General features: G+C 35.6%; 2 protein-coding genes across 2 annotated transcripts in view; one reads left to right on the forward strand and one right to left on the reverse strand.

Moving 5' to 3' along the window:
• LOC137933712 (intermembrane lipid transfer protein VPS13A-like) overlaps positions 1-19,795 on the forward strand; it is a 79,680-nt gene extending 59,885 nt beyond the window's left edge. The window contains exons 44-53 of the mRNA XM_068777736.1: positions 7,680-7,954; positions 8,897-10,117; positions 11,471-11,663; positions 12,969-13,110; positions 14,154-14,267; positions 15,409-15,432; positions 16,794-16,939; positions 18,401-18,546; positions 19,266-19,392; positions 19,494-19,795. Coding sequence (XP_068633837.1) covers positions 7,680-7,954; positions 8,897-10,117; positions 11,471-11,663; positions 12,969-13,110; positions 14,154-14,267; positions 15,409-15,432; positions 16,794-16,939; positions 18,401-18,546; positions 19,266-19,392; positions 19,494-19,631 — 2,526 coding nt within the window. The 3' untranslated portion in view covers positions 19,632-19,795. The remainder of the gene's footprint in view (positions 1-7,679; positions 7,955-8,896; positions 10,118-11,470; positions 11,664-12,968; positions 13,111-14,153; positions 14,268-15,408; positions 15,433-16,793; positions 16,940-18,400; positions 18,547-19,265; positions 19,393-19,493) is intronic.
• Positions 1,173-3,394, reverse strand: LOC137918480 (uncharacterized). Its single transcript, XM_068761301.1, has 2 exons — positions 2,570-3,394; positions 1,173-1,443 (listed from the first exon to the last, which is right to left on the reverse strand). Exons 1-2 carry the CDS (start codon positions 3,392-3,394, stop codon positions 1,198-1,200), a joined length of 1,071 nt encoding a protein of 356 aa, XP_068617402.1. The 3' UTR covers positions 1,173-1,197.
• Positions 19,796-19,924: the final 129 nt, after the last annotated feature.

Raw genomic sequence — 19,924 nt, forward strand, 5'->3', positions numbered from 1 at the left:
TTTAATTATTTTTAATTTTTCTTTTTTTTTATAAAAGATGGCAACACTTTTGTTTCTAATTGCGCCATGCCAACAAAACTCGGGGATTACCTTTCTAACTAAAAAACAACGCAACTTGAATACAGTTTGATTTTCACTTTGTTTTGCTAATTTTAAGAGTTCAGTTTTAATTACGTAGTGTGTATTAATGTAATGTCTTGTGTTTTTTTAAAAAGAGAATTATAAATTTATATAAATTTTTACGTGTTATTTCTGGTTACAAAAAAGGTAAATATTTTTCCAATTTATTGATTGAAAGAGTTATATTATTTTGGTTTTTTAAATGTTTACTTTTTTCTTTTTCTTTTTAAAAAGTAGTATTTTCGTAACCCTGGAACCTATCTTCGATCTTTACATGGTTTGATATAAAAAATCTTAATTCACTTTGCGGCGTTTCAATTTGCGTCGTGTTTTTTTTGGACGTAACCAAGACGCAAAGTGAGGTATTCGTGTATTATTGTATATTTATATATAATCACACTAAATAATATTCTTGTATTTTTTGATTTTACTTTTTCATTTTTAGTCTGTTGTGACATTTACTTCTTTCACCTTTTTTTTAATTTATCTCTGCACCGCCTTACAGTTCACTAGTAGAGAATGCCTTCGATGTTAAGTTCGCTGTTATACATAAACTGTATAAGTGTTTAAATAAATAAAATATTGACGCGCTAAAATTTTTTTAAGAAAATAATTAATTTCATATTATTTATTACTTATATTATGATAAATTATAGCAAAAAGAAGGCACGAGGAAGGTTCTAATGCAAAAAATTAAAAAATAGACAATAAAAAACACAATTTGTCCACTTTGTGAATCACTGTTCTAGAGGATGGGCAGCAGCGTCTGTTGAGTACTATATTAAAACACTGCGATCGCAAACCTTCCATGTGTCGCTTATGGTATGTCCCCTCCATAAATATCTTGGGGGGAGGCCTACACCTTCCAGTGGATGTTTTTGGGCTGAAAGGACGACTAATCTTACGGTGTAGGAAATGAAAAAAAAATATTCTATAATTATTTTTTTATTAACACATTAAATCAATAAATAAAATGGTCATATAAAATGCGATTTATTTTTTCTTTGCCTACGAAAGAGACATGAAATAAATTAACAATAAATTATTTATCCTACTTATAATATTTCTTTATGATAGTCATTTGTATGAAGGCGTCGATATAAACTCTTTCTCTCGGGACAGTGTGCCGTCTTCGTGTAAAGTATAGGCAGCTCCTCTAGACCTGTGAGCCCAGATCTTGATGGCCTTTAGATGTGCGTCGCTTTGATCTTTGTAGTTCGTGACTGCTGGTGCTAATTCCAGTGGCGGTGTACCATCATCAACTGCAGCTGATGGTGGAGATGATAAAACCGGTGATGGTTTTTTAGTATTCAATGATGTTACCTGCAAAAATATTATATTAGGTTATACATGGTTATTGGAAATAGATGTAAAATCTGTAAAACTTTAACTTATTTGAATTAAAAAGGTTTACACTTTCCTACAAATACAGCCTGATTATACACCCGGTATAAAGTGTAAATATGTTGCAGAAACTTATTTTGTTTGATTTAAATGCGATAGACTAATAACTTCTGGCTGTATAAAGTCAATAAGGACAGATAGTAAAAAAAAATCAATTTCGATATATAGTAATTAAAATTTTGAAAACGCTTCTTCTTTCTGTATTATCATTATTATATCTAAAACCATTGATTTTTGGATAGGGTGGACCATACATTCATTGGCAGTTTAAATATATAATAAATACATTTAAAAAACTTTTAAGTTAAACGGTTTTTTGATACCCATATTGTGGTGGTTGTGGAAAAATATGTACCTAGTCCGCCATATTGGAACGGCGTCCATCTTGAATTTTAAATTTTGATATAATCATTGTATTTTTCTAGTGTAGCCCTTTCATTTGATACCCATATTGAGGGGGTTAAGGAAAAATACGTAACCCGCCAATTTGTATCGGCGGCCATCTTAGATTTTTAATGTTATTGATTTTATTATATTGTAATGTCATCTAAATTAAATGTGTGTACCAAATTTCAGATCAATCTGACAAGGGGAAGGTGCTTAAATTTCAATTTCTAATTTTGATCCAAATAAATTCCGTACGGGTCGAACTAAATAAAACAGTTTAAAAATTTGTCAATTTTTGAAGTGAAATAATCAAGTAATTGGAACCCATCAAGTCGTGGATTATTTCTCTGCACCTTCGTATCACAATGCTAAACGAGTTTCGATTGACTGCTCAACGTCTGGTACTATTTTTGCTGCCCAAATTCCAACCAGTCCTGGTACCTATGCCCAACAGTGGACGTCTTATATGTGCGATTATTTCTTATCACAGTATTGATAAAGCTTGTTGGTACGCCTAATTTTGTTTTTTAAAAAAATGATGCTTAGATTGAACCTAGAAAACACATGATACACTCTGCATTGTGTTGGACCATCTAGACCCAACATTCATTGGTTGTAAAAAAAAATTCCGATGCCATGATAGATAAAAAATAATTACGGTATAGTGAGGCACGCTGTATGAATTTCCTGAATGTAGTTTGGAGTTGTAGTTCATGAGTGGAAGTTCACCGAAGCTCTCCACATCGTATGAACCTGGTACTGCTTCCAATGCTGGTACGTTATCAGAATATGACCCGGTAAAGTCTTCCTGTCTCAAATTAACGGGACTCGGTAATTGTTCGTCATCCATTACATCGCTATCTGTGTATAAGTTTGCATCATCACCCATTGCTTGTTCAATGTATCCGTCGATAATTGATAATTGTTGATTAGATGTTTCATCATTCTGTTGGTTATTAAAACTGTATTGTCCAGGTTTGATTTCCTTGATTTCTGTTACTCTACTCGGAATGATTTCAGGACCTGTGTATGAATTTTGATATTTTGTGGTTACCGTACTTTGTTTAACGTACGGTACGTTTAGGGAAAATCTATTTGAATTTGTGTCTTCATTGATGTGAGTATAACCATTGTATTTGTTGTATTGACCTCTCTTGTATTTGTCTTTATTTTTAGCGTATTCTACGATTTGATTCAATTCATTTTTAGAGAGGCTTTTAATTAGATTCTTTATATCTGGTTCTACGCCTCCATTGAAAGGTCTGTTATAAGGTCTGTAGTTTGCTGTATTTCCACCGTAATTTGAAGATGGAGTATAAGAAAAGGATTCATAATTTTGATACCTTGTAGGAGGTCGTCTATAGAACCTCTGCGGTGGATTGGAATAGTATTTCGCACGTTTAACCCTAACATTTTCCGATGTTCCGTCACTATAGCAAAATGTTCCGATAACACAACACAACACTAGCACAATGCGCCGCATCGTTGCGTCTCTCTGTATTCACTTCTGAAAACTGAGAGATAGTGAAGTTTAGACGTAATTCTTATAAGTGCGGGTAAATTGGCGCGAATTGAATTAGCATTAGTACGGGTCGTGACGTAAGAAAGTTGGTCAACTTTCATCTTCAACGAATAGTCGTCGGACATATCACGTAAATGTAGTCATAAATAATAAATATATATAAATAACTAATTCCTAGAAGGGTTTACTAAATTCATTGTATATTTCTAAAAATAAATTCATGTTATTTATCGACAATAATATTCGCCATATACACCTATCCCCCGATTTACACGGTACTTGTTTTACACGTTTTCGCTTTTACACGGTTTTCCAAATCAGTTTTTTTTTTTGTTTTAATAACCGATTTTATTACCATCTCTTTCATTTCTGCTTTAAACATCGAATCGGCACAAATAACTTCGAGTGATTAAAGTGAATTCGAACCTTCGATTCCAAAAAAAAAGAAAGAGAGTTATTTCTGACAATGATAAACGATAGTAACACACCCTTGGTTTTATTTTTTGTTCTTCTGTTTAATGTATTGTAATTAATTTAAAAAAAAAGTGTTTCCGTAATATATTAAATATTTTAACTTGTCAATGCATTTTATTTTTATTTCTGTGTACACAAAATTATGCATTTTCTGCAAGTTTTTCGATTTACACGTTTTTTACTTGAAAACTTTAAATTTTCAATTTACACGTTTTTCTCTGGAACGTATCTACCGGGGGATAGGTGTATTACATAGTTTTTTTTTAATACCGTAAACTATTTTGAACGAAATAGTTAGCCGAAAAGTCAACACATAACAGTATATAGTTATAAAAGGTTTCGAAATATAAAATCACTTTAAACTCGTCTGGTTTATGATCGTGATAAATCAACATAGTTCCGGTGAGATTCTTACGTCATCAGGTCTAAGGAGTTCATCATCCGAACACGTGGTAGACACAAATTATAGTCAAATAGAGATAATATGGTGCGACCATTTGGAAACTTTTTTATGTGCAGTGGCAATACTATATGATATATACAAAGTGTTAATTATATAACATTGTATCCTGGGTATCAAACCCGCGACAATATAAGACATACGATCGTGCCTGTTCTCCACCACTGGAATAGCATTGCTCTAATTTGATATATTTAAAAAAAAATTCTATGTTGAATATCGAAAGGCATATAATGAGATATGATATATATATATGAAGTGGTCATTCTGAAATAATTAATTTCAATAATTGTTAAATGATATTTAATTTTAATTAACATTAATTATTTTTTTCAATTGTAATAAGGAAGGGTAATAACTTCTGGCAGTATTACTCTGCAGAATATCTCTGCATGCAATAGTAAACAGTAATTAACTTTAATATGTAATCATTTGAATTTTAAAAACGCTCTTTGATACTATATTATAATATGTATATATTACGTAATTATTTCTGAAATCTTTAATTGACAGCAAACAAGATATAAATCATTTTGTGTTTTGTATGTATTTCTATTGTATAACTGTGTATGGTTTTTTTTTTCAAAATTTTATGTACTAAATAGGTTTATATGTAAAAACCTTTTTACATTCATCACATACTTTTTCATAATTATTTTTGAATATATAGCCAGTATTATATGTTACATTTGGCATAGGCAAATATGACATATAAAAATGGTTATGTAATCTTTAATGTTGATGTTTCCGCTTTCATTTTTAACATGTATCTCTGTATATATATTATGTAAATGTACGCATCGCCAGTCATATATGTTAGTGGGTTTATGTTATTTTTTACTTATATTGCGTATGTAGATATTATTGTATAACATACACGTAATTTTACATAGAACAGTAGTGAAAACGAAATTTATTTTCATATAAAAATATGTTTCATTGTTAAAAAAAAAAAACAAAAAATATGTAATTACAGTTAAGATATCACACTCCTTCCTTGGGTTACGACAGTTATGATAAAACGCCGATTATGAGATTCGAACAGAACGAACTTTTTTATTATACGTTCAGAAACATACATACATTTTACTTTATAACAATGATGGTAGGAACACTATACAATCTATGTTCCAATAGATGGCGTTACATGTATATTAATTAATAATTATTTGTATATAATTTCCACAACAGTGATATATTTTTTAATACATTTTTTATTATTTTCACTCCCTCTCTCTCATTCTTTTTTATTTGATTATTTTTTTTTATTTTTACTCGTTCGGGAAACTTAAAACTAGTTACATTTTAACAAACGACTTATACATCAAATGGTAATTACAAGTTTCTGCCTTTAACATTATTTATATTGTGAGGACATGCAAAGGAATCATAATCATACATAGAAGAAAGTTACTCAATAAACTTTATAGCCCATACTGGATGAGCAACAATTTCATATAAGATACATATAAACATGTACATACACACACTCACATGCATGCAATGTATAAATAAATAAAAAAAAATATTATTATAAATTCGATTCTCAAAATTTTCTTCATTTATTTTCTTTTTCTTCACATTATCTCTCACTCTAGCGGCATATTTACATTTACATTTTTAATTTTTGATTTTTATAATTGTCTTTATTTCAATTTTTCATTATTTAAAAACTTTAATACAATACAAGCTTATGTACAGTTAAAATCTTTCCTTATTATACTCATCACAGTTGTTTTCACTTGAATTTTCTTCTCTTTCTCTTTCTGTCTCTTTTGTTCCGTTTTGTTACATCTTCTACAACTATTTTACAAAACTGCAGAAACAATGACAATTCCCATCGTCGTCTTTGATGCTATACTGCCACTAGTAACCTTAACCTAATAGATTGAGGCGTTACTTTGCGGAAGTCAATTCTGAGTAAGAAAAGGACTAATATATAGCTACTTCCGCTATGTAGCAGTAGTCGTGCAATAAAGTGCACCGCCCGCCAACTCGTTGATAAATCATTCAACGCGTGTTTCACCCCTCCACGGGGCATCCTCAGGAGTAATTATTGACTCGGTGTTTGGTGTTGGGTGATTTAACGGTGGCAGTTATGTAATTCGAATTGTTTACCGCATGCGCATTTATTAACAAGCTGGCGGTTGGTGCACTTTATTGCACGGCTACTGCTACATAGCGGAAGTAGCTATATATTGGTCCTTTTCTTACTAATGACCTTCTCCTTCATCTCTGTTTCACAGTAAGTTCTTATTTCTCCCTATACTGGACCTTTTATTATTACGTACAACACGGTCTGGTCCACCGCTGTGTGAAAGCTGAGGGACTCTCTCTGACTGGCTATATTCAAATGTTGATACACATTGTTAGCCGTTTTGGATTTTACAGCTTCATCGGACTTAGAGCTTATAAACTAAAAAAAATCTACGTCAGATGCTTCACCTGATGTATTCTCTCTCCCTCTGTCTCTCTCAGTCTCTGAGCTTAAGCCACACAGTACTTACCGAATCCCTCGTGTCCCGTGAACTTCTAGGCCAGAACCGTGTCTAGCTCCGCTGTACGCAGTGCGCGGTTGGCGATATTTCATTTCACTTTAGGAATAGAGAAACTTTTCTTCACACTAAACATTAATTTTACACACCTAAGGTTACAACACCGTGAAGGGTTTCCACATTCGCGCTACGTATGACGCGTGAAGATTCAACAAAAAGATTGTTCTCCTTTCGCTTAAAGTGTGTAGTCGGCGGGGATCCCCATTTTTACAGTTTGTCGATTGTATGTTATTTCAAGTGCGGCTGCAATAAAACTATATGGTTTTAAAAATATATAAGTAAGAAAAGGACCAATACTTAGCCTTTTCCGCACATGCAGTGGTAGTCGTGCAATGAAATGCACCGCCCGCCAGCCCGCTGATAATGTAGAACAGCTGTTCTGGACTCCAGAATTCTAAACATGCAAAGTTCTAGACTCCAGAATTTTAATGACTGGAACTACCTATGTAAGAAGAGGACCAATAATTAGCCAGTGTTTGGTAGTGTTTGGTGTAACATAACTCCTGAAGATGCCCCGTGGAGGGGTGAAACACGTGTTGAGTAATTTGGTGGTGGCGGTTGTGTGATTCGCATTGTTTGCCGCATACTCATTTATCAGCGGGCTGGCGGGCGGTGCATTTCATTGCACGACTACCACTGCATGTGCGGAAGTGGCTAAATATTGGTCCTTTTCTTACTTAGGATGGACTTCCGCGAGGTGACGCCTGATTCCTTTAAATAAAAATATATAAGTTGTGACGTCAAGTTTCTTCTTCAGTCGGCGATATGTGTGGACGTAACCGGAGGCACGGACAGGCCCTTCATCATCACCTTCAAAACCTACTCCGTCGGTGATGCCCCGGTCCGCATAGTCAACTACTGCGACGACCTGTTCCTCAAGCTTCACCAGGTGGACTCGGGACAGGTGGCTCTCCTCAGCCCCTTCCAATCGATGCTCTACACCTGGGACGACCCGGCTAAAGAGAGGAAGCTAATTTGGAACATCTATAACAATAAGGGGAAGGGATTCGTTGCTGATATCTCCCAAGATGGGTAAGGCGTATTTTCACTTACAATTTTTTGTTCATATTTCAAATAACTTCTTGTTGTTATATTTATAAATATATATTTTAACGTTTCTTATATAAAACTGTGATTGAAAAGTAATTAAATATAAATTCTTTATTTATTCTTCCCCTATCCCCATTCGATAAAACTAACTTTTTCCAACGTTTTTTTCTAGTCCTCAAAACAGTCTGAATAGTCTTTTTCCTAGACTTTCAAGACTTTATTTGGTTGTTATCCCTTCAATGGTATCTGAACTACGTTCTTACATTGGCATTTTCAATAGCCAGAAGTAGCACGGAGCCAAATCAGAGGTATACGGTGGTTGTGGAACGATACGAGTCGAGTTTTTGAAGCTTATTTTCCCAAAAATTAAGCACTTTTGGCACCAATCGAGACCTGTCGCTTTTGAGACACACTATCCTTCAAAATGTTTTTGGTCTGTGCCAAATGATATTCCAAGTTTTAACAAACAGACGCTTGGCAAATGTTATAGACAGTCCTATTATTCTAGGAAAAAAAATATATCTGCCTTCGTAATGCCCGGGAGTTTTTAATGACAATTTCACAGCACACAGTAGTATGTGGTATGAGGCTGAATATTATTTTTCCTTGAACTTCTTTTTTTTAATTATTTTTTGGCGCTCTTTTGTGACAGATGACAGTACGAGTTGACCAAATGTAGTTAAAATATGAACACACAGTAATAATGAAGTCGCCTATAGTTTAATTCTCTCACACATATATATATATATATATATATATATATATATATATATATATATATATACATATATATATATATATATCCCTATCTTTGTCCCACGCTACCTATGTGACGTTTTGTCAATCGTATTTCGTGCGACAGAGATAACGCTCTACGAATCCGAAATTCATATTTGATTACGTCAAGTTTGTGTGTTCTTTCAGGTATGGACAAGAAAAAGTGAGTTTCCATTCAGTGAAACATTCCACTTTGGTTGCGACAAGTAGCGTAACATCAAAACTGTCGTCCACTCTGAAACGTTTGACCCCCAAGTCACCCGAGCCTTCTGTCTCCAGCAGCGACGACTCTGATAGCTTCGAGCTACCAGAAAACCTGGCCAAGACCAAAAAGACAAGGAAAGACAAAGTTATAGTTTACTGGGTTTCATACATGAGCGGTTACCAGAGAGTCTTTGCTCTTGCCCAGGACGAAAGAATCGCGCAGCAATACAGAATGATGATTGATTCAGAACGAAGCATTTTCGAAGTCTACCTATCCCTCTCAAGCGTCAGTCTATCCGTCTGTGTACAGACCGGGATAGGTGTAAAAGAATTAGCATACATAAGTGTCACTGATTGTCTACCTCGCTGGGAAGTGAACGTAAGCAATAAATGGAAACAGCTGGCTCCAGATTTCACAGCGTGGATAGAAGACAAATATCAAACGGAACAGAAGAAGTGTAATCTGAAAGACTACATTCATATAGATTTAGAGAAAATGCATATGACAAAGCCTTTCTTTTCGGAACTCCGTCGGACTTACAACCCTGGTGTATGGTTACAATTACGAAAGTCAGAAACGTACACCTTCTGCCATCTAAAATTGCAGAGGTTCCAAATAGACAACCAGCTCCACGAGGCCGTGTTCCCAAGTGTGCTGTACCCAGCTCCTATTGCTTCTCATTTGAAGTCCAAGGATGTCAAACCATCCATTGAAATCGTTGCTCTGAAACAGTACATACCGAATAACAATCAGGATGTATATAAATATGTGAAGGTTCTCGCGCAAGAGTTTTGCCTTAACTTGGACAGAGGATTCGTGAACTATATCTTCGATATCCTGAACCATTGGAAAGTGGAAGAGAAGCCAGCTGTAAGGTTACGTGCTGATTTGGCTTCTATACATATGCCGTTGACAATAATGGCAATAAAGAGTCAAACGAGTGCCCAAAAGAATGTTGTCTTCGAATACGTTCATCTGTCACCATTGAAATTGGTCCTCAGTCTATCTTCTAGAGGATATGCAGACAGTGTCAGCAGTCCAAGTCGGTGCCACTACGGAACTCATAAAGAAAACCGACCCAAGCTCTTCAACAGTGATCTACTAGAGTTCCTTTTTAACTCCTGGGGCTCATCACTTTGCGATATGAAGGATGTAGTAATAAGGTACGGGTTTGTTGTTACAAATGTTTAATTAAGAAAACAGCGATACATTATATGTATATATATACATGTATACATGTATACATAATTAGTAATTCTATAGTAAGAAAAGAACCAATATTTAGCCACTTCCGCACATGCAGTGGTAGTCTTGCACATGCACTCTGTGTTTGGCACTAATCGGTGTAACATAACTCCTGAAGATGCCCCGTGGAGGAGCGAAACACGTGTTGAGTGATATAACGGTGGCAGTTGTGTAATTCGCATTGTTTGCCGCATGCGCATTTATCAGCGGGCTGGCGGGCGGTGCATTTTGTTGCGACTATACTATATTGGTCCTTTTCTTACTTAGGATGGACTTTCGCAAAATAACGCCTGATTCCAGTAATTCCTTTTGTGTCTTCTTTTTAGCCGATGAACGCCCACTGCAAGGCCTAGGCCTCACCCAAAGATGACCATGAAGACCTGTCTTGCGCACCCTGCATCCAGCTACTTTCTGTGGCCTTAACTATGTCGCCGGTCTACCTAGTGGTGGGCGTACTCACGCAACGTCTACCGGCATGTGGTCACCACTCGAGAATCTTTCGGTTCCAACGATTATCGATTCCATGAGCGACATGCCCCGCCCATTAAATATCTTTTTAGTATTATTAATTAAAAGTATATCTGTATATCTTCTTTTTCGATGCACATTGGTGTTGCCACGCTTTTGACACTATTTAGTCCAACAAGAATGTGACCTTCCTGTAGTCCTTTGGACTGCATTTCTAATTTTTATTCGAGCTCCTCCGTATAAATTGGCCAAAATTATTTAGCATTGTGCACACACAGAATAGTCACATATTACGATCAACTAATATCTCACTCATTTAAAATTTTATATTTTAAACTAAGGAAAGGAATGTCTAATATATCTCATGGGACTAATTTAGATATGCTATTGTGTATATAATATCTGAAGTTTTGCCCTTATATTATATGTAATTAGATCCATGAAGGATTTATTAACATATTTAAAAGCGAAATTAAAGCAGTACGTTGTTATATAAGGTCAGTAATAAAACTGTGCTATAGTCTTGTGTAGACCTCCTTGTTCACATAACAATCAAGGGTCCCAAACGCGAATCTAATTGTCTCTGATGTCACTTCTTCACGCGCACTGCTTGGACCCACAACCGACATTGGCTACATCGAGCTGTTCGATCTTATTGTAGATATATGTAACATACAAGTCAACATCTACTAATCTAGTTCCATTGCATCAAAACGGAAGACGATATGCCAATCTGTTTCTTCTAGAAGAAATCCAGATCGGTCTTTAAGGGGGTAACTGTTTTAAAAGAACATTAATTCCAGGATGTCATACCTGGAGCTCAGGAACGCCCCGATCACCAGCTCTGGATTATTGGATGCTGCATCACGTCATTACTGGATGCAGCTGGTGCAGCAGTTCTACGTGCTGGTGCTTGGCCTGGACATCCTCGGCAACCCTTACAGTTATATCGGTGACTTCACCAGGAGTCTAAAGCAGTACTATGAACCGTATCTGGTGAGTGGAAGTATCTTCGTCATCAAGTTCGCCGATAGACACATAATGCAAGGAACATCCACATCCAAATATCGATATCTTTTTACATTAAAATACAATGTTTTTGAATATTGCACCATATTAAATAAAACCCTTCCCGTAACTTTGTCGTTGGTCTACCTAGTGGAGGACCAGCTCACGCAGCGTCTACCAACATGTATATATTCACCATTGCTTATTTATTCATCATCACTTTATTTTCTTTATTTCTATATTTAACATTTTTCCTCAACGTATTAGCCCGAACTTAATACTGAAGATAACTGTATGGAAGGTACAGACATAAATTAATGAAAGAGGGTAAAGAAGAAATATTTAAAAAGTAATGTTTTGATTAAAAAATATATCTTCAAAACAAACCAATATGAATACACGGACGATGTGTATGTATACTTAATATAAAAAATAACTAAAAGAATGTAGATATATACTATGTAATTTAAAAAACAAAACTAATGATACATACATATATAATCAAAAAGTAAGGTGAATTTGTTTTTGAAATGTAAATTCTTTATTTATTCTTCCAAATAAAATCCACCGCTTTAATTAAAAAAAAATCCCCGTTCGTTAAAACGCACTTTTGCCAACGCTTTCTCCGATCCTCGTGTAACAGTCTGAATAGCCTTTCCGGTATAGCTTGAAAGCATCTTCAATTCGGTTTTTATCTCCTCAATTGTGGCAAAACGGCGAATACAGTTCTAGTGGAAAGATATGAGTCGGCACTTTTTCCTAAAAGTTAGTAGAGTTTTAAATGAAAAATTTCACGCTACTTTTTGATCACAGTATATATATACATGCAACTACAGTGCCTGGCGATAAATATTGCACATCGACCTTTAAAAAGAAAATCCGCTAATTTCGGCATCGTAGAGCACTATCTCTGTCCCACACTACGTGCGACCGATATAACGCTCTACGAAGCCGAAATTAGCCGATTGTGTCTTTACAAAGATCGATGTGTAATATTTATCGCCGGGTATTGTAAAAACAGGCATTCCACATAAGTTGCAGATAGGTTCGAAGCAGCCTGCACCCATGGTCTTTCGACTAACTTTACAGTCTTCTATCTTCTTTGGTCGAACGTTTTACGCTACCCTTGCCGGTTTTTGATCTCCAGAAGGAGATGGTCATATTAAGTATTTCAACGAGATCGAATTCGAAACCGTTGGATTCATGCCGCTTGTAACCTGTACTATAGGAAACCTTCAGGAGAGGTTAAAGAGGTGTAAGATGTTCCAATCCTAAAATAATGATGTGTTTCAGGGTTGTGCGAACGCACGGCGTTTGTCCAGCGTATCGCGCGCGTTTCGCAGCGGGTCCGCACGTTTTTTCGGCTGCCTTGGCGACAGTAGCGCCGCCCTCGTGGAAAACACACCGCGACCTCGCCTTGTCCGCAAGAGACCTGGTTTTTACTTTTTTAATTTTGCTTTGCACAGACAATAACAGCGTACGCCATCACCATCATTTCAAATGTAAGACGTCCACTGCTGGAGTAGAATTCTCCCAGAGGAGGTAATAACTTCACGAAATTCAAATTTAAATCCACCTCGACCATGTGATTTAACATCACCGGACTTTTGGTTCAGTCATTTCTCGGAAAAACAATTGAACTGATGCCTCAATCGATTTATATGAACTTTTGCTAGAAAGTAATTTTGATAATGATTCGATATATGTTAATATATATGGTGTAAATATCTTAGGTGTGGGTGGGACTCGAATTAAAATGTCATTTATACTCAAACCACGATACTACGCGAATACTAGACTGGAATTCGGCCTATACTGTACACCTGAATACCTCCAGGATTCATGCCACGAACTCTTCTTCAACCAACAGTAACGTCTCTACTATCACTTCGTTGGCGACCCGAAAGGTCAAACAAAAAATTTTTAACCTTTCTTCCGTCCAAACAGGTAATTTCTAGATCATTCTAGAAGATTAGGGAGGATTCTGGAGATCAATTCTGGAGAGTAGGGAGGTGAGGTAAAGATACAATAAAGCCACCGAGATCGAGCCTTAATTTTATTGCCTTAATTAACCGTCACGCACCTTTTTGATATTTCGCCGTCAGCCCCGATTGGCTCGATCATAAAATTCATCCTTAGTTCCCGGCGTTCTCTTGGTGTGAGATATTTCAGCGATTACTACAATATATCAACTGTAACTATGTATATGTATATAAAATAACAGACGAATAATACAACGTTGCCTTCTAAGAACAAAGATGTATTGTTTTAATTAAAAATCTATTTGGTAAATAAAAATATATGGTTTTATATAACTATCAAATGCCGTAGTTCTAAAGTGTGAACGTATTAGCTTAAAGTAAAACAAACTACTTTTGCCTATTCAGTTATTTTCTACTAACAGATTATGTATTGGCCTATTCAATTGTGAATAAGCAGCATGTACTGTTTACTTTACATTTTGAGCTTTAATTCCAGGGGAAGAGGGTTCAATAATCGATGACTTGCCCGAAGCGGTGCTGGATGCGAATCGTCGGAACCCAAGCAGTGTCGCCCTGGCAGTCACCGGTCTCATAGCTAGACCCACCATTGGTGAGCCTCTTATTGTGCACGAATTTCATTTTCCTGATTGTTTATTAGGAATTGAATTAAAGGCATGTTAGAGCACACTATGTAGATCAGTCTCCCACTCAAGCCTTTTTCAAATTCTTAACCCCCACCCCCCCTCCTATGTACTATCATAATTTTTATACTAAAGGGAAAACGTTGAAAAACGTGTCGAGCGCACTTTCTAATTGCCTCCATGTGGAACGTGGGCCATATGTTGGGAAACACTGATCTAGATATAAGTAGTTTAGTCTGTATTCGCTCCAATTTTAAAATGAAAGGGGGCTAAAATGACGTCTCACTTCATGAAATTATTAGAAATATATCAAATGATTTTACAGATAATGTTAATACGTAAAAAAAGAAAAATGTTCTACTAATGGGAGAAATAATAATGAAAGCTAATATTTCTTAAATAAAGTCCTTAATAAATCAATTATGAATAAATATTAGACTTAGGTTTAAATAGATTCAAGTATTGAAAAAACGAAATTTTTTCTTTGTATATCCGTGTAGTTTTTTTAGATGTTTAAAAAAATATTCATCGTAAAAAAATGTCCTCTTAAATAAGATTTATGTATAAAAATCAAAATGTCTGCATGTTGTAAGAAGCATATTATATCTGTAGTTTCAATGAAGTTGAAATTAACCACGCAATTTAGGATTAGGAAGCACAAATCGAAACAAATCATAAAGGCATGAATGCATGTGGCATGCACTGCAAATAAAATTTTAGCGTAATTTATTGATAAATTCGTTATAATATTAACTTACATTTCGTTTTTATAAAATAAAAATAATTGTCTTCTTCCCGCCAAATTTAATGTCAGAAGTAAACAAAACGTCAGTTTGTGTAACTATGAATCTGAGCTTTTAGCCAGAAGCATCCGTATAGTATTTTATAAATTTAAAATATAAATTATATTTTAATAAATACAATAATATAATTTTTGTATACAGCATGATTATGACGTAGTTTTTTTGCATGAAATTCTTTTACATAATTCACAATTCATTTTTTCTTACACGGATTGTAATACTTCTCTAGAATACAATGAACATATCACGAACTCATAAACATTTTCTCATTTCCTTCTACGCCTGTGCGTTTGCCGTGGACGAGTAGATGAAGACTGTGCTATTGTGAAACGTAAGTATTTAGAGCATGCATAGATATAAGAAACAAAACGATTCCATGTTTAAATGTTAACGATATTATTTTCACAAAAATGTGGCAACTCTGTATTAAACAAGGGCTTATTTACTTTTTAGGATTTTTTTTTTGGATGAAATATGCGGAGTTTCATTATTGGCGCTTTGACATTAATTTTACAAGCCAATGCATGTTACACGGTATTTTATACTTCATAATTAAAATTTGCACTGGCAAGGCTGTTTTTTTAAAAAAAATTTAACAACTCAAAATTTCAATAAATAATGTATTTTTATACAGATTGAAAATCGTAATTTATTATATAATTTAAAACCCACGTAGAACCCAAAAAAACTTTATTTTCCTTCATTTTAATGTGACAGTTTAGATCCCCTTTTCGTATTATACAGAGTGATTGGTTATAGGTGTGAAAGCTTTCAAGAGAAAATTTTATAACTCATTTGCAGTCAAATGATGAATGAAATATTAAAAATTCTAAACTGAACAAAAATCAATGGTATGAGAAATAGTAAATATCGTAAGGATAATATAGCAAGAAAAAGTGTATACAATGTTCGGATTACAGTACCCGGCGATAAGTATTGCACATCGACCTTTGGAAAGGGAAAATCGGCTAATTTCGGCTCCGTAGAGCGTTATCTCTGTCGCACGAAATACAAACAGTCCGGTATCTATTAGGAGCTATTAAAACAAGTGTCATTATACAACAAAAATATATTATAAAAAAATATAATAAAGCCACCACTTATTGAAAAATTGGTGTGTGTTATACAAAGAATAAAATAATACGAAAATAAAATGTCAAAAGAAGCAAATGATACTTGTTTTAACAGCTCCTAATAGATATCGGACTGCTTGTATTTCATGCGACAGAGATAACGCTCTACGAAGCCGAAATTAGCCGATTGTCTCTTTCCAAAGGTCGATGTGCAATATTTATCGCCGGGTATTGTACTATACATAAAATTAATTATTGCTTACTATGTCTCTTTAGACTTTACACTGCTAGAAGTTATTGACCAGTCGCATTCCAATAAAAAAATAAATGTAACTTATTTCAGAGTGATCGCTATATAATGGATGTTTGTAAATAGGTGTTAATTATTTAATTTCATACTTTCAACTGGCAGAATTTATTGGCCATTTATATAATAGTGTAAAAGTTCTTGATCTTTTCATTGACAAGTGAGTTATACATTCATCTGTTTATAGCTTTTACATTTATAAATCACTCCAATATTATTAAAATAGCATGTGTATTCTTAAACATAGTTTATTATAGTAATATTATAGCAATTATTTGGTTCATGTTAATTAGAGTTTTATAATAAATGCAGACGTATGCCGAGAGGCGGCGAGGGCGGCACTATCGCCGCAGCTGGGCGCGGACAGCGCTGAAGCAGCTTTACGAGCGTTTGTGGAGAGAAGCGGCGGTAGGCTGGTGGCAAGACGCCGTCTGCCACGCCACTGCCCCATCGCCGAGGTACGTACCACTTCCAACACTTGGATATCCCCAAAATGAACCCTTAAAACATATCGAGTGACCAATGCTGAAATTCAAACATGCATTCTTGTACTTTGATTCTGCTGCCCAAAACCGCTCGTTGATTGTAGGGTTCTGAGAAAGAATAAGCATCAAATATATTTAGGGGTACCTTTGCGGAAGTCCATTCTAAGTAAGAAAGGGACTAATATATAGCTATTTCCGCTATGCAGCAGTGTACACAGATATATATTCGATCGAGGAGGTGGTACACTTCCAGGCATCCTTTCTCTGAGGAGAATATAGAGAACAGAGAAACACTCTGTACTTAACTCACTTCCAAGCCTATAAATAAGTTGTCATTACCCAAAGCTACAGTACAGAGATAAGTTCAAGAACGCTCACCATCCACGAGGCTCAGGGGCTAGAGAGCGAGACAGTCATGTCGTCCGTCGACCAATAGACACACTCGTGCTGTATAACAGTGTCCATCACGCGGCGGTAGCGATATCACGTCACACACGTGCGTGTATCATACGGACGAGACTCAAGATGCGATCGCAAGATTCATCGAGGTGAATACGGCAACCGCCGCACAGATACTGGCGCACAACCTAAGGCTTGCACAAAATATAATCTCAAAAACAGGACATTGTTAGGAGACTTAGCAACTACTGTAAAAATCGGAAATATTAAACGTAACAAAGGCACAGACGCAAACGTCTGTAGAACGTAGATTCTAGAAATAAAAAAATAAATCCTTAATTCTCAAAGTAGTCCAGGTGAATCCACAAGCAAAACAAGTCTTCTGTGGTCGCCTGGCTGACTCGACGTGGTAAATAAATGGGAGTTTACAGTTCATGTCCAAGAAAATTTATCTGCTTTTTGTAATGAAGATTAAAAATATTGGCTTGAATTCGCCTATCAATGTAGGCAGATAATATTTTATGAAGCTCAAGGAATATTACTTTTAACTTGTATATTCTTTTTTTTATGGCCCCCGCTATTGGGGGCCTCTCGTTCCCCTAACTTTTTGAGATTAGGGACTTTATTGCTCAATAATTATTTTTTTTTCATTCTTTGCTTTATTTATCACTCTCTTTCACGCGTCACAATATCTTTCATTCTTTACTTTTGTCCTACACTAACTTGTATATTCGATATTTAGTGTCATGTGTCGAGACTTGCCAAGCACCAGCACTGTCCCTAATATTTCTAACGTACAAAAGGACGAGATATGACTTTTGATGGAACAGCAATATTACATGAACTAGTTTGATTCTTTATTCATATAAAAACAAAGGCCCCGAATTATCGTCACTCATTTGTTCCTAGAATTTTGAAAAATAAAGTAAATCGTTGTTGGTATTTGCCAGATACAAAAAGGGGCAGATTATATGTCGCAAAACAAGGAGATTAACGAGTTATTTCTAATAAAATTAAAATTTCGTTTGTATCTAGGGTTTGCCCGCGTACAACGCGTCGGCGGCACGCGGGGCGGCGCTACTGGCGCAGCTGTCGCGCGGGCACTTTGCGGACACGGACAGCTACGTGGCGCACGTGCACCTCACGAGGACTTCGCTCACAACCCTGCTCGTCACTACACAGTCAGTCATTTATTTTACATAATCACTAATTTGTCACACAGTCAGTAATTTGTTACAGTCAGTAATTTGTCACACTGTCAGTAATTTGTCACACTCTCAGTAACTTGTCACACTGTCAGTAATTTGTTACAGTCAGTAATTTGTCACACTGACAGTAATTTGTCACAGAGCTAATCATTTATATCTTATAGTCAATAATTTGTCACATAGTAAGTCAGCTTCGCTACCAATGTCTGGAACATGAGTCAATCAGAAGCTAACTTTCTTTTTGTTTTTTATTTGTTTTGAAAGGATTTAAATGTTATTAAATACCGTTTACGGTAATTGAAATATAAAATATCACGCACCTGCACAAGACCGGCATTGCGAAAGGAATTTCCTCTATCAGTTACTCGCGTTTTTTGGCACGTGGCGGAAACTTACTCGTGTTCATATTGCAAGCGCATTAAAACAGTTATAAAAGATAACCAAAAACCAATAATTCGCCTTCGAAGTTAGAATGTTCCAGTGCAGATGATAGCATTTTACATCGCGCGATGCCGGCACCGTACTGCCTCATAAAAGTTGGCTGGTAGACATCTCGCGCCGGCGCGAGACCGGCAGCTATGTTGTCGATACAGCATAGCCATTTATTTATATCACACTGCCGGTAATTTATATCACACAAATAATTATTTCACCTCAATCATTAATTTATATTTGTCATTAATTTTACATAGACACATCTTCCTCGTGCGGGCTGGTGGAAGCAGTAACTCCTGGCACATCGAGTGGGTGGTGAAACTCGATGACCTCATCGGAGTTCCCACTGTGGAAGGAGACAAGCTTATACTGAACATCAAACAGGTACAGCAGTAACTTTTTTTTTAAGCATTTATGAATTTTAGCTGCCACTTGAACCTTGATTTGTTATCGCCTAATTGATAATGATAATGCTGTTATTCCAGGACGAGATGGTCAGCTATTTCCCTACAGATGAAAAGGTTATAGAGATCCCGGATCAACAGGTGTTGCAGTGGCTTCAATCCAAGATCGAGTGCGCTCTCATACAGGCACTGGAGGACAAGCGATGTCCCGCGGAGTAAAAAAACATTTTAAATGATTTTGTCGTTGAAATGTCTATTATGCTATGGTTAAAACCATAACATTGACTTTAAAATGTCTAAAACCATTCATTCGTACATGAAAAATTCAATACTATACAATATAAAATATTTCTTCCTCCAGACCATAATACCTACAACAATATATAATATATAACCTTGCGTCTACAGATGCAACTTCAATAACTACACATATTGAAATCATTTTAATAAGTAACGAGTGGCTCCATGTTCCTTTGACTTACTGCCTAATTTTATTTTTAAATAGTACAATA

The sequence above is a fragment of the Battus philenor genome, unplaced genomic scaffold (genome assembly GCF_028537555.1).
Source record: "Battus philenor isolate CCGP_79_NKW_IND1 unplaced genomic scaffold, ilBatPhil1.0.hap1 SCAF_14, whole genome shotgun sequence".
NCBI lineage: Eukaryota > Metazoa > Arthropoda > Insecta > Lepidoptera > Papilionidae > Battus > Battus philenor.

What these genes read in the sequence shown, in the direction of transcription:
- LOC137918480 (XM_068761301.1), bottom strand. Translation starts at nt 3,394, where the DNA reads ATGCGGCGCATTGTGCTAGTGTTGTGTTGTGTTATCGGAACATTTTGC. An exon ending in ACAGCGTGCCTCACTATACC is followed by an intron (nt 1,444 to 2,569) that starts GTAATTATTTTT and finishes ATATTTTTGCAG; the next exon opens with GTAACATCATTGAATACTAA.